The sequence below is a fragment of the Marmota marmota genome, unplaced genomic scaffold, assembly GCF_001458135.2.
Source record: "Marmota marmota marmota unplaced genomic scaffold, marMar, whole genome shotgun sequence".
NCBI classification, from domain to species: Eukaryota; Metazoa; Chordata; class Mammalia; order Rodentia; family Sciuridae; genus Marmota; species Marmota marmota.
The window spans coordinates 8,985,376-9,000,733 of record NW_026000051.1 but is presented as its reverse complement, the minus strand read 5'-3'; the positions used below and the strand labels follow the sequence as shown (position 1 = coordinate 9,000,733).

The 15,358-nt window shown below is 46.3% G+C and overlaps 1 protein-coding gene across 2 annotated transcripts in view; it reads left to right on the top strand.

Annotated features, from left to right (window-relative positions):
* Morn5 (MORN repeat containing 5) overlaps positions 1–15,358 on the top strand; it is a 32,677-nt gene that overhangs the window by 2,604 nt on the left and 14,715 nt on the right. The window contains exons 2-4 of one of the 2 annotated variants that reach the window (XM_048813141.1): positions 2,502–2,649; positions 5,070–5,181; positions 9,886–10,017. In XM_048813141.1, coding sequence (XP_048669098.1) covers positions 2,502–2,649; positions 5,070–5,181; positions 9,886–10,017 — 392 coding nt within the window. Of the gene's footprint in view, positions 1–2,501; positions 2,650–5,069; positions 5,182–9,885; positions 10,018–15,358 lie in introns of those variants that run through there. The other variant, XM_048813142.1, reaches the window with a different exon arrangement.

Below are 15,358 nucleotides of genomic sequence, written 5' to 3'. Positions count from 1 at the left end.
CATGCAGAAATTTTGGAGGATAACATATTAGTTATGTCTATTGTGATGATGGTTTTCTGAGTGTATGTCAAAACTCACCAAATAGTCCATGCTAAATATGTGTATATTGTGGTATGTCAATAGTACTTCAATAAAGCTGGTCAACAACAACAATAAAAGAGAGATGATTTCCCAGTACCATGTGTGAATATAAAAAATAAAAAGCTAATGTAAGGTCTTCCCTCAAGATCATGGTTTCTTTGTAATAGTTACAGAACTGAATTCTAGATAACACTACTGCAAAGCAGCACAAGAAGTGTGCTAAGGTAGACCTACAAACGCAGGGGGCAAAGGGAGACCAATAACATTTATGTAGTGACCACTATGCTCCAGGTGGCTTTGCCTGCATCTTCCCTTCCTTAAAGCAATTCTGTGTGGTAGGCATCATTATCCTCTTTTACAGATAGGAAAAGTAAGAGTCAGTAATTACATAACTTGCTCAAAGTCACCTGGTTAGCACTGGACAGAGCAGGTGTTAAAACCCAGGCCTATCTGACTCTACAACCACCTGCTTTCCACTGTAGAGCCCTGCTGCCTCCACAGAAGCCACGCCCAACTGGCTTCACAGAGATGATATTTGAAATAAACCCTGAAGGTTGGGTAGGATTTCGGTGGGTGGAGAATCAAGGTGAAGAATGTTACTAGGTAGAGGGAACAGCAGGACCAATAGCCCAGAGGACTTGTGTAGGGAAGAGCAGATTATCAGTTTGGCCAGAGGTAGGGGGTAGGCTTAGAAGGGTTATGGGAGGGAAAACTGGGGAGTGGGCTGAGCCCCAGAAAAGACAAAGTTCAACACTTTACCCAATTCTGGCAGTGGAGGAATCACTAAAAGATCTTCTAGGGCTCAGTGTTGGAAATCTAATTGATTTCATTCTGTATCACTCCTCATAGTGCATATTTATGGTAGAGAATGAATTTTGGCCGAATGAATTAATAGGAGAATGAATGGTAGATACTAGAAATATGGTAATCATATCCACATTAGGCATTGAAGTCTTCACTATAAAGTGGCTTTCTGCATTCTTTTTAACTTACTTCACATTTAGAATGAAAGCTTTTCACTTTGAATGAATTAAAGAATGAAAGGGAAGGAGGAAGAGAGGAAAGAGGGATGGAAAGGGAAGGAGGAAGCTGACAAGGTGGCAGAGATGGAGCAGCTCACACCCAGGTCTGCAGGCTCGGAAGCTGGGCCTTCCCCATTGGGCACTCATGTTTGGGGCTGTGGCACCCATTCCATCAGTTCTCTGGACTTTCTGTTCCCTTCATTCCTTACTCAGTAGATGTTTGCAGGGCACTTGTTTAAGAGGGAAGCGTGGTCCTAGGAGTTGAGAACAAGGTGTTCCTCTCTAGAGGCTCTGATTAAACACAGGAGATGAGGTGTTTAATTGCAGCGCAGGGCCTAAAGTGCTGAGCCTCCAACAGAGTTTAGGGAAGGTGACTTCAGCCAGTGGGGAGGAATGGAAAAGGAATGAATTAAAACATAGCTCTTATCCAGGCATAGTGTAGCATGTACCTCTGTAATCCCAGAGACTTGGGAACCTGAGGCAGGAGGATCACAAGTTCAAGGCCAAATTTAGCAAGATCCTGTCTCAAAATAAAAAATAAAGAGGGTTGGGGATGGAGCTCATTGGAGAGTGCTCTGGGTTTAATCCCCAGTATCACAAAAATAAATAAATAAGAGCATATTTAAAGAACTCATTGTATGTCAGGCCGTTTACTAAGAAAACTGTCGTATACTGTCAGGGGTGACCTCAGAACTGAGATTTGTTGCACCCATGAAGAAGCCGGTCCCCTGGTCCAGCTGTCCTTGCTGTCCCTGCCCTGTACTCTTGTACACACCCATGATTTCCTGCAGGGCACTTGCTACACATTGTGCAATTTCTTACTTGTGTCCCTCGTGCAGACCGACCGGGAGGGCGTCCGCCTTGCTTGGGTCTGTGCTGTATCCAGCAGCTTGGCTCTAGACCTAGCACTTGGCTCACAGCAGGTGCTCTGGAAATATTCTTTGGGGAGGGAGGGGAGAATAGAGACAGAGAAATTTGGGGAAGTGTCCAGGATGATCCTTCTAGAAAAGGTGCTGTATTCAAACCCATATCTCCTATCTCTAAATTTCATATTTTTTCAAGTATCCCAATTGTGGCTTAGTGAGGAGGAATAGGGAAGTCAAAAATCTGCTGACTGAGCCCTGGCCTTCATTTCAGTTTCTATGGTGTGGCTTTGGGTACATCCCTACCCTCTCTGGGCCTAGCAAGAAGGTATTTCATTGAACAGCATGAACTCCAGGACAGCCTACAGGTGAAGGAAGAAGGAACAGACTGAACTCTGCCCCCCCTCTTAAGCAGGATTTTTGAGGGAAACAAAACAAAATTTGGGGTTTTAGATAGAATATTGCTGAGAGGATGACGCGTGAAATCGAGGACTAACTTCCTACAGGGCTCAGTGATTTTCCTATGTCCTTGCAGGATGGAGGGCAAAGCTGAATACATCCTCCCAACAGAAACAAGATATGTTGGGGAAATGAAGGACGGCATGTTTCACGGCGAAGGAACCCTGTACTTCCCCAGCGGGAGCCGATATGACGCTGTCTGGGAAAAGGGATTGGCCATCAAGGTGAACAGATGGGGGAGGCAGAGAGGGATCCTTGGACAGGAAGAGCCCCCCCCCCCTACACTGCTGTGATGCTCTGCCTCCCTGTCTAGCACCCACCCATATCTATTTTGTATCTCTCCCACTTCTTGATTTCCCAGAATATTCTCTAGGATATTCTAGAATATTCTCCCTCTCAATCTGGAATGGTCCCTGAGGGAGGCTATGATGAGTTTGAATCCTGCTATGCCTCTTATTATTTGACCTTGGGCCTATGACTTTACCTCTCTTGAGACTAGAGTTCCTCATATGTAAACCAGGGACATTGGTTGTATTCATTGTCTATTGCTGCTATAGCAAATTACCACAAATTTGGTGTCTTAAATAGGCACAGACTTATTATCTCACAGAGCTGGAAGTTGGCAGTCTAAACTGAGTGAGCTGCATTCCTGAGACTCTAGGGGACAATGTGCTGCCTTGCCTCTGGAAGCTGCCTGCATTCCTTGGCTCCTCACCATGCTTCATTCCCACCTCTGCTTCCTTCGTCACATCCTCTTCCCTCCCTCTGCTTGCATCATTTTGTTTTCTCTCACCCGGACCTTCCTACCTCTTTCTTATAAAGACCCTGTGATTATATTTGGTGCACCCAGATACCTCAGGAGAATCTCCCCCACTTCAAGATCCTTAATCTAATTGCATCTGCAAAGTCCTTTTTGCCATGCAAGTTGACATAATCACAAGTCCCATCGTATGTGAACCCCTTTGGAGGCCATTATTCAGCCTGCCACAGTAGTACTAGGCATCTCCTAGGAGGTTGTGAGAATAAATAAAGCAAAATATGTGAGCACTTTGCCAAGTTCTTGGCACAGAGTGGGTACTCAATAAGCGCTAGCTCTGCTGCTGTCATACATCATCTAATCCAAGGGGTCTGAACCTGGAATTTGTGGCCCATGGATAGAATTCAGAGATCAGTGAACCTGGTTTATGCACAAAAGTTTCTATGTGTATGGGAGTATGTTTTTCTCTGGGAAAGAATCCGTAGCTTTCATGAAGTTTCACTGGGTGTGTTGGGCCCTGACTCATAACCTTAAAAAAGGTTAAGAAATACTTCTTATTTTATAACTTGGAGAAGCTAAACCTCAGGAAGGGGATATGACTTACCCAAGGTCACACAGTGAATTAATAGTACTGTGGGAATTTCCACCCATGTTTCCTGATGCCTAGGCCAGTGTAGATTCTGCATCCTGAGATTCCCTTTAGCATGGATGCAGCAAAAGCAGAACGCACATGTTTGGACAAAGGGTTGTGGCTGATGGTGCTGAACTTTCGGCTGTGATAATAAAAGAATAATAAGTAACTTTATGGGGCTGGGGATGTGGCTCAAGCGGTAGCGCGCTCGCCTGGCATGCGTGCGGCCTGGGTTCGATCCTCAGCACCACATACAAACAAAGATGTTGTGTCTGCCGATAACTAAAAAATAAAAAAATATTGAAATTCTCTCTCTCTCTCTCTCTCTCTCTCTCTCTCTCTCTCCCTCTCTCACTCTCTCTTTAAAAAAAATAAGTAACTTTATGAGTGCTTAATATGTCTGTAGAATTATCTGGAGAACCAAAAGGGCATGCACAAACACATGTATATATACACTATACATATATAGAGAGAGATTTATTAAGAGATATTGGCTCATGAGATTATGAAGGCTGTCCGACAATCTGCCCTCTGCAATTTGGAGCCCCAGGAATGCCAGTGGTGAAGTTCAAGTCCAAACTCAAAGGTTGAGAGCCATGGAGTCAATGATGTATTCCCAGTCAAAGTGCAAAGGCCCAAGAACTAGAAGTGCTGGTGTCTGAGAGCAAGAGAAAATTGATGTCCCTGCTCAGGCAGAGAGACAGAATTGGTCCCTTTTCTGCCTTTTTGTTCTATTTAAGCCCTCAAACAATTTGGCGATGCCCACCTGCACTGGTGAGGGCAATCTAAAGTAATCATTCTACTGACTTAAATGCTAATCTCTGTGGAAACACCTTCACAGACACACTCAGAAATATTTTGCCAGCTATCTGTGCATTGCTTAGTCCAGTTAGGTTGACACATAAAATTAACTATCACAATCAGGCACTGTATTAAGTGCTTTACCTGCACCTCTCATTGAATTCTCAATCGCCCCTATTAAATACACACCATCATTATTCTAATTTTACAAATGAGAAAACTGAGGGCCAAGAGAATGGGTTGTCTACCTAAATTCACAGAGTTCCCATCCTTTGGGTGGCAAGCACAGAGCTCAGAACTTTATACCCATTCCCTCCAGTCCTCACAACCATAATAATTGTGACGATCATCACCTCTTTTCTATGGCAGTAAGAACCCACCTCTTCCTTGACATCCACCTTCTCTGCAAAAAGTCTCCTGCTTCCTCAAGAGCACGTGTGTTCTTTGTCTTCCAGGGCACATACACCTTTGCAGATGGGCTGCAGTACGATGCTAAGAACTGGCACTACTGCGATGGCTATGACCGGAGGTTTTACACGGAGATCTGCTTTGGCTTGAAGCCTTCAGGTATTCAGGCATCGGCCCTTTCCTTCACACCCAAACTGAGAGGGAAACTAAAGCAGTGTTAAATAGTGTCATGGCCTACTGAAGTAACCCAAGGAGTGGAGGAACTGAGCAGAGGCAGCAGAACCCAAGAGAGCCAGGTCCTGGAGCCAGAAAGACCAGTCCTCAAATCTTAGCTCCATCTACTAGCCGGGTACTGTGAGTAAGGGACTGCCCCTCTGCACCTCAGCTTCTCCCCTCCAAAAAGGGAACGATAACATCATCTACCTCACAAGATGGTTGTCGATAAGATAATTCCTATGAAGTGCATGGAACAGCGCCTCGCACATGCTTGGCAGGTGCCTGGCAGGTGCACGGTACATGGTAGCTGTTTCTATTTATGGTACCTACTGCAACCCTAAAGATATGTAAACAGGCCAGGCACAGGGGCGCATGCCTGTAATCCTAGAGGCTCAGGGGGAGGCTGACACAGGAGGATGACGATTTCAAAGCCAGCTTCAGCAACTTAGCAAGGTGCTAAGCAACTCAGTGAGACCCTGTCCCTAAATAAAATATAAAAAAGGGCTGGGGATGTGGCTCAGTGGTTAAGCACCCCTGGGTTCAATCCCTGGTACAAAAAAAAATACATAAATAGTTAAAAAAAAGTGAAAGATAAGGGCAAAGAGCAGCACCAATGGAGTATGTGCTCTGTGGACCCGGTGCTGGGAGAGACTCCATGGAATTCCTGTCTTCTTGACTCTCCTGAGAACCCTCCTGGACAGCCTTCCCAGTCCCATGTCACAGAGGAGAAAATTGAGGTCATAGAGTTTGGACACGTTTCCTGGTGGCAGAGTTCATCTGGGAGCCAAGTCTTCCTCTCTGTATCACAATACCTCCCCGCAAAACCCATGTCCAACCCAGAGGGCTGCGGCTGGACCAAGAGTCTGCCTTCAGGGAATAGTGGTTTAAGGGGCTCTCTGTGTTTCTAAGACTCATGTAAAGTTGGGTGCATCTCAAGTAGAGCATAGTTCTGAGCACAGCTGAGGAGATACATTCCAAATGACAGGTGACAAAGTGATTTCAAAAACTTTAAAAAAAAAAAAAAATCTCAATTTAGGTTAGGAGAAAAAGTGTTGTGCAGTTGACAGCATGATGGAGCCGGAAGGTCGGAGTTCCATCCTAGCATTCCCTCTCAATGGCTGCATAAACTTGGACAAGTCACTCTCCAACAAGGAAGAAACTTCCAGAAAGCATCCAGGCATTAGAATCAGATAGACCTGAACTCACATTCCCAGCTGCTTTACTTCTTGGCTTTGTGACCTTGGGCCAAGAGACCTGCCTTCTCTCCCTTTCCTGTCCTGACACTTGCTCCCCCATTTCTCCGTCTCGCTGTGTCTCCTCATCTCAACACCCCCCATTATTTCTGATGAGGTTTCCCATCAGTAGTAAGTATTCTATCCCCCTCTCCCTTCACTTCTAACCTTCAACTGCCATCAGCTTCCAAATTGAAATCAAAGTCCCCGAGACTCAGATTCTTCCATCCAGCTTCCCTTCCATGGGTTGTCCCTCAGCTTGTCTGCCCTGGTTTCAATACCATCTCACCAACCCTGTCTCCCCAGTGATGACTACCTCAGTGAGTGTCAGATAAGCTACCTCTCAGCTTCCCTTTGCCCCACGCGCAATAGATCACCTGGTCCTAAGATTCTACCTCAAATATGTTCCTTCATTTGTTCATTCAACAGATACTGAGCACCTCTGTGTGAACCTCTGTCAGGGCTCTGCTCATCCTCTGCCAATGGCCTATTCCAGACCTCCTTCATTGCTCCGCTGGGTTACCTAACCTCCTCAGATCCCCACTTGATTCCTAAACTCATATGTGAATACCTAACCAGTGTAATTTCACATCATGTTCAACCACAAGAATGGCATCAAATTGTAATGGTTGCACTATATATATATAATATGTCAAAATATACCCTATTATCATGTATATCTAAAAACAATAAATTTTAAAAAGATCCCACACTTCCTCCTGGGCTGGTCTCCATTCTGCAATCACTTGCATCTTTGGTAAGTATAAATTTGGTTACCACCTCCCAAAGCTCCAACCTTGAGTATTTCCTACCACCCCAAAGGTAAGGATCCAAATTCATTTTTTTTTTTCATGACTGGAATTTGAAGCCGGGGCACTTTATCACTGAGCCACATCACCAGTCCTTTTTATATTTTGTTTTGAGACTGACCATGTCTCTGGCTAAGCTGCTCAGGCTGACCTCAAACTTCAGATCTGCCTGCCTCACTCTTCTTAGTCACTGGAATTACAAATATGAGCCACTGCTTCCAACAAGGGTCCAAATTCTTAAAAATAACTCATTCACCAGCTCCTGCTGATGTCCCCAAGCTCTCCCTAGCTACCCACCCTTCTCGGCCCTTCTTGCTCTTGCCATGGCTGCTTCCTCTCTGTTCCTCACAGACCCCAAGCTTTTTCCTGCTGTTCTTTGACTTGGAATGCTCTAACCCATCCACTTTACTCAAATAACTCCTTCCCAACCTTCAGGTCTCAGTTTTATGTCCCTTTTTCCAGAAACCCCTTCCCTGAATTTCTAGACTGGGTGGGGTCTCCCCATGGCATGTCACTAAGCAGCTGTGACCCTCCTCCAGAGCTGAGATCAGGAGTGTTCTGGCTCTATCTTCCTAAGCCAGCTGTGAGCAACACCAATACAGAGCTTGGACTTATTAAGGGACACATCCTAGTACCTACAGATTGCCTGGCATATAGGACTCTGTAAAGAGTTTCTGTCAAAGGGATAATACTCCTGACATCACAGTGGAGGGAGAGAAGTACACTTGAGGAATCAAGGTAATGACATCAACAAACCCATTTTGCCTGGCAGGGGAGGACCCAGAGCTGCCAGCCTAGGTTTAACTTGAGAACCTTGCGTATCACTCTCTTCCTGGGTTAGCTGTGACTGTGATGGGGCCTAGACTTTGTCATGAGCTCTTTACCCCAACTGAGGCCTGTGGACAAAGAGCCCACGTGTGGGTGAAGAGAATTCAGCCCTCACATGGCAGTTGGTTTCACCAAAGGGGAGCCTCTGCCAGTCTCAGAGGCAGTGTGGTGACCTTTCTCTGGCCTTCCCCTTCTCCTCCAGGAACTCCCAGTAGAGGAGCTTTGTCCTAAGAGCCCACTCCTTTCCCATATCACTCTGCATTCTGCCTCAGAAGGCAGGCATTGTTAGGGCAGCTCTGCTGCTTGGCAAGGTGATGGTTAGGGATGACCCTTGACTTCTCTGAGCATCTGTGAAATGGGCATTGGCCTGAGGCTTCAGTGAGAGAATGACTGTAAAGAACTTAGCATGGAATAAATGCTCATTAATCATTAGCCAATATGCATGGTGTTGGGGTCAGGGCCAGGGGTTATCATTAGCCAACATTAGAGCACCTACTCAGCAGGACGTTGAGCTGTGAACATGAGGCAGTGTGGATGTGGGCATTCAACTGTCCATCCAGAGAACAGGGAATGACAGGGTCTACAATTAGAAGGAACTTAAGAAGTTATTTATTCCAACCTCTTCCTATACTCAGGCCACAGCATTCCAAGATAACACTCAAGGTGCTGACGACACAAAGTGCTTTCACTCCTCTTTCCCTCCTGGGCATCTCAGGGTCCATGTCTTGGGGCTGCACCCAGGCCCTGCCTCTCCTGATACAGGCACTTAGCACACAGATTCCAGAGCCAGACTGCTTCCTAGATGGGTAACCTTGGGCAAGTTACCTTGGGAACACTACCTCTGTTCCTCTTGACCCCTTGGCTTCTCAGAGCATCATTTTCTCTCTCTCTCTCTCTCTCTCTCTCTCTGTCTATCTCTCCCTCTCTCTATACACACACACACACACACACACACATAAGTTTTTTTTTATACTAGGGATTGAACCCAGGGGCACTTTACCACTGAGCCACATCCCCAGACCTTTCGTAATTATTTTTTAAATTTTGGAACAGGGTCTCACTAACTTGCTTAGGGCCTCACTAAGTTGCTAAAGCTAGCCTCCAACTTGCAGTCCTCCTGCCTTCAGCCTCCTGAGGCTCTGGGGTTATGGGTGTGTACCACCACACCGGCTGGATTTCTTATCTATAAAATGGAGCCACAGGGTTGCTCTGAGGAGCAAATGAAATGAGAGAAGCATAATGCCTGGCACAAATAATCACTCAATAAATGGCAGCCACTGTGGTAACTAGGTAAGAGTCAAATTTCTCCACTCTCTGACCCTTGTCCCCCTGACCCATTTCCTTCCTTGTATTCTCCCTCCTATGTACTCTGCTCCACAAGGTTTCTGAGTGAAGCTGGAGGACTCATACCTGTGGCCTTTGCCCACACTTTGAATGCCATCCCTCTCCTGGACCTGCCCTCCTGTCCACCTGGGCAACTCTGAATCAGGCTCAGGGTCTCGCTGACTCCAGAACCTGAATCCTTTATCAAGGTAATCCAAGAAGGAGAGGAGCAAGGAGAAGAGTAGGGATCAGGAGAAAGACAGAGTAGCATTCCCAAGATCCTGCCCACAGGCCCATTTTCAGAAATCTCCTTGCGTCTCTGTTCTTGCTTGGTTTTCTTCTAACCCAGGGAACGTTTAGTTCAATATGAGCATCCATCCACAGTGGGTCTCAAGGAGGCATTGGTTTGGATTGGGCCTTGGTAGTAAACTAATCGCTTGTTGTACCTTTTCAAGGTATCTCTCAACTCACCAACATGGACCCACCAAGAACAATTCCCCCAGCCTCCTATGATTGTGGAGATGGCTTCTACGACCCCAACACGCGGATAATTAAGGACTATAGGAACCACTTTCTGAGAAACGCAGGTGGGTTTATTCTGACACCCTTGGCATGCTTTCTCTTCTCTTTATCCACATATAAGATTTTGCATTTGATCAGAAAGTACTTTTTGATGACAAGACAAAAATTGGAATTTTTGTGCTGGTAAGTCTGTACATAGTCTTAGAGTGGGGTCAAGGACATCTAACTGTGATGGCACGAGTGAGTGTAGCACTGAAAGGACCGAAGTAGTCATTTTTGCATGCATTCCTTCAATAGCATGTAATGGACACCTATTCTGTGCTAGACACTGGGCTTGGTCAGCAAAGCTAGACACGAATCCCTTTCCCTAAGGAGCTTCGATTCGAACAGGCAGCAGACAAGGCCTGCAAACAATTGATTGTGTCATAGAGTAGGCACCACCAGAAGGAAAAGTATGGCCCTGGGAGGAGGGAAAATAGGTGTCCCAGAGAGGTGGGAGCGGTACTATGGAAGCATGATTAAGGAGTTCCGAGTTCAGAACTGGCCCGTCAAAGAAGGTTTCAAGGATATGACAACTAAGTGGAGGCCTGAAGAGTAACTGGGAATTGAGCCCAGGCAAGGGGAAAGGGTTCCTGTCAGAGGAAGGAGCATGGACTCAGGCAGAGGGAGGAGCAATGCCGCGTGGCCCAGGAAGGCCACTGGGCACAGCCAGCTGGAGGGTTCAAGTGGGGAAGTGAACACAAAGCTGAGCAGGCTGAGAAGGACTGATGTACAGTGCCTTAACTCACAGGAGCCCAGCGCACAAATAAGAACATGAACATTTTTGTGTAATGCAATGACCCTTAACGTTTAATCCCTTTCCTGGAGTCACAGTCCACTAGGAATAACCGTAGCTGTGGGACCTGATGCCCACACATGCATGCCCACAAGTACACATGTTCACACGCACATTCTGCATATGGTCTTAAGGGATCGTTGGTCCCTCTAGAGACTCAGGTCCAGAAACCTTGCTCTGTCATGAGAAAGAAACTCACGAATGGACCAGAATGGATTTACTGGTTGTGGACAGCATCCTCTCCAATAATGACAGCCATAATGATCAGAAAGTTGCCTCTGAGGAAGGTATTAGAGCAAAGCAAATGGTTGACATGTCTGTGGCTGGAATCCTGGAGCTGGGGCATTGGAGGAACCGGACTAACGTGTGCTCCCCGACTGTCCTGACTCATGTTTCTTTAAAGTCTTTCTCCATGAAAACAGAGCACTGTTTACTCTGTAGAGCACTAATTCTGCTGAATGCTCACAGGCTCACTGCGGGCTTCCCTGGTCAGATGAGCTAAGGCGTTGTCACATCCAGCAGTCCTGACCAGGTTTATTTATTGAAGGCTTCTCAGGACTTTGATATGCAAAAAGGCTTTGTGTTTTTACTCAGGTATCCAAAATTCAACTGTAATTAACGACTCATTTCTGTAATTATTTGCTTAATATCTGTCAGATCGATGTGGGAAGGGACTGTCTACCTTGTTTCCACTTGTATCAGTCAGGGGACAGCCAGAAAACAGAAAGAACTGAATATCGGGAGCTCTGCTAAGTGGCTATTGGAAACCCAAAAAGCAAATGGCGTACATTGAGGTAGCAGAGCAAGCAGCTGCAGGAGGAGTCCTGCCTCCAGGACTCGGGCCGGCATCAAGAGCCTGGGTTAGGAGGATCTGGAAGGTCCATGGAGGGACCTCAAGGAACCACAGTCAGGCCTCCAAGAGGGCACTGTCCAGCCGGGCTGGCTCTTTGGGAGCACTCAGGAGGGGCCCTGCAGAGCTGGGACCCTTGGCCTCTGAGAAGGGTACACTGGTCAGCAGAGCCTCCAAAAAGAAGGATGAAGCTGACTCTGGGAGTGTAGGTTAAAAACAAAAAACTCCTGGAAACTGGACATGAAATGAGTGTCACTCTGAGCAACACTGACATGAACATCAAGCAGAAGAGAAAAGAATGTGACTCCTCTGTCCCCAAGAGCTGTCGGCAAAGCAGAAGTGTAGTCCAGTCAGCCCCAGGCCCCGCATGGCAAAGCAGAGTACAGGGGGCCAGTGAGCAGCTTCTATTTGGCCCAGTCCACATCCTCACCCGCCCTCTACAGACATGTTCTCTATGCTTTCTTGTATAACGAGTTGCAATCATTCTTCCCGAAGATACCTCACCTCTCCCCCAAAGGAGAAATGAGATAGAGGCCCGGTAGAGATTGTGTCCATCACAGAAGCATTAAAAAAGCATGTTATGACTTGAGAACAAGAAATGATGATTCCCAGAATCCTGTGGGCAGAAGAAGCCATCCTTGGTGATTAAGCTAATAACACATCGTGGGAAGAGAAGACCATTCTTAGGAAGCCTATAGAATGATGGACACTGAGAGTCTGTAGGTATTTGTCGAGTACCAGCTGTGAATCTGGCTCCTGTTAAGCATGGTAGTGGTAATAATGTCAGAATCATCTGTCAAGGAGCAGAGAAACTAATGGTACAGTAAGTCATAATAATAGAGTCACTGCCAGAGAAGTTAGTGGGGACACCTAAGTCTGGAGGCCAGCAGGCCAGGGAGGTTTTCTGGAATAACCAGAATCTATTCAGAAACCTAGAAAAGAGCAGAAAAATACCCAAAGTTGGGAAGAATGTTAAAAACAGAGGAAACAGCACATGTAAAAGCTTAGAGTTGGGAGAGAATATTTTACCTCTAGGCAGCCCAAGTAGTTCAGGATCATGAGATTATGTTATGTGAGTGGGAAAAGAGCAAGAGAGGAAGCCCAAGAGTCCGGGTTACAGCAGTGGGAAAGATCTTGAGTGTCTTTTCGCCATGTGACAGTGGGGACTAAGGGAAGGTCTTAGCAAATAGTAAGTGCTTTGTCCTTTAGAAAGACTTCTCTGTTTAGAGAAGAGGCCAAAGTGGGCAAAATTAGATAGAAGACCTTTCTGGTAAGATGGTGGGAGAGGGGCATCTGGATTCCCAGTCCTGGCCCTACCTCTCTTGCCGGCTGCTTGCCGGCTGACCTTGTATCAGTGCCTTCCCTCTCTGGGCCCCTTTCTCTTCATGTGTAAAATGAGGGAGTTGGGCTGGATAATTTCTAGGGTGCTTCCAACCTTAAGAGTCGAGGATGGAGGAGAATATAGCCAAAGGATATTTTGGTCCTGATATTATAAGATGGACCAAGTTCAGAGTGTCCTGAAAACCACTAAAAGGGAGCCTCTGTTCTTGGACACCTAGTCATTACCCCTGACTCACGTCCCTCTGCAAGGGACTGACCTGCACTCTGTCCATCTTGTCTTGCTCAGGGCCTTTCTCTCCAATCTGCCTCCATAAACAGTGCTTCCTGTTGGCATCCTGAGGCAGGAGCTAGTGGCTCTCTGGGCCTGGCGTGGGTGACTGAGGCCATCCCACAGTAAACACAGTGCCTCTGCCACTGCTATTAAGAAGCCATGCCACTTGGGTGGGTCAGGGCTGGGCACTTATTTTTTTAGCAGGTCACAGACTGGGGCACCAGCAAAGAGTTGCCTTCGGTTCCCCTTCAGGCCTCTCTTCAGACCTCGGCTCTTTCCCTGTCTCCTGTGGGCTCATTTTCCCTAGTCAGAAGCTTGCTTTAGGCCTAACTGATAAAACCCAGCTGCTGCTAAACTAAAAACATGCTCAATTTACTGGATGTGGGTGTTGGAGAACGTCTTTCTTAATTGGGAAGGGTGGTACCTTGCTGGATTGCTGTGCAAATCATTTTTCTTTTGTGTGAGGGATGGGATCTTGCTTTGCTGCCCAGGCAGACCTTGAACTCCTGGGCTCAAGCCATCCCCCTGCCTCAGCCTATAAAAATTTAAATCCATCCTTCCACTCCTCAAAAAGGCTTTGAACACCTACAACATGCCAAAGGATCAGGGCAGGCAACATATTCTGACTATATAGCTCACAGTAAAGAATTTTATATCATGGCCCCGTTCTCTCTCCCACATACACATGCATGCATGCACATGTGTGTATCTTTGCATATACAATGTATTATGGTTTTTTCTCCTCTATTTATTTCTGTTAAATATAGGTTGCTATGCACTAAATTAGTTCATAGTCCCTGTAGGAGTCAGGACTAGCCATTGTAGAGTATTTGTCTAGACAGCCTTCCCTGACCCACCTGGCCCTCTCCACTGCCCTGACTGCATTAGAGGTCTATCCTCTGTAGCCTTCCCGAGCCTCCCTAACAGTACTTATCCAGTGACAGTGGAAGTATCTTTATTTGGGAGCTGCTTGAGGACAGGAACCATGTGACTATCTGAATCTCACTATGTCCCCAGCATCTCACACAAGTCCCATGAGTTGGAGCTGATTAAGTGTAAAAGAAAAAGCAAGCAGGCAGGCAGAGCACCTGCTTGCAAGTCCCTCGTATTCTTCAACCAATTATACAAAATTCAATACCTGGCACATAATATACAACTTATTATTCTGAATAATGAAAGCAATCTACTGTATTTCTAAGCACTCTCAAGTTTTCAAAGCAGCTTAACAGCCATCAGAGGTCTCAACCCAGTGACTCTCAGACCACATCTGGTCTGCAAAGTTTTTGTTTGGTTGTTCCAATTCTTGAAATTGCTTGGGTTTGGATCTCTAGTCCCCAATCCACCATGGACCAGCTGTGTGATCATAAGTAGATTACTTTTGCTTAGAATGTCAGTTTCCTTATCTGTAAAATGGGCAATATACCTCTCTGGAGGAGTTGTGGTTAGGAAAGATGAGATTCAGTATGCAAAATACATAGTACAGCACCTGAGCCAGGACAGGTGTGCAGTGATCGGTAGTTGTGTCTGGTGTTAGGATAATTGTTCACTCAGGCTGGAGGAGAGAGAAGAAAGTTAAGCCCTGATGTTTGTTAAGCTTTTTCTAACTGCTGCAGAGCAAAGAAGTCTCTAGGGAGACAAATGTGATTAGATATTCTCAATCCTTCTGCCTCCACAGGTTTTCACTTGGGAAATGAAATGCTGGTGGGAGTTTGGGGTCTGTAGGCTCTCAGTCCTGGCCTAATTTTGAAGGTCCATCTTCCATCCTCTGACCTCTTCTATCCCCTGTCCTAGTCCAGCCAGGCTAGCTGACATGCATTGGGACACAAATCCTGCACATTTTACCTCCTTACATATTCCCCCAGCACAGATTGCCCTTCCTCCTTTCTCCACCTATCACCTTCTTCCTCATCTGTCAATGCTTAGCAAATAACAGAAAGCCATGACATCTTTGTTAGTAATCACCAAAGAAAGGTGTGCAGCTTCCCCTGCTCATCCACAACTCAGAGACAGGAGGTGGAAAAGGAATGCTCCTTGTGGAGGAGCTTACCAGCTTATCTCACCTGCTCTCTCTCTCTCTCTCTCTCTCTCTCTCTCTCTCTCTCTCTCTCT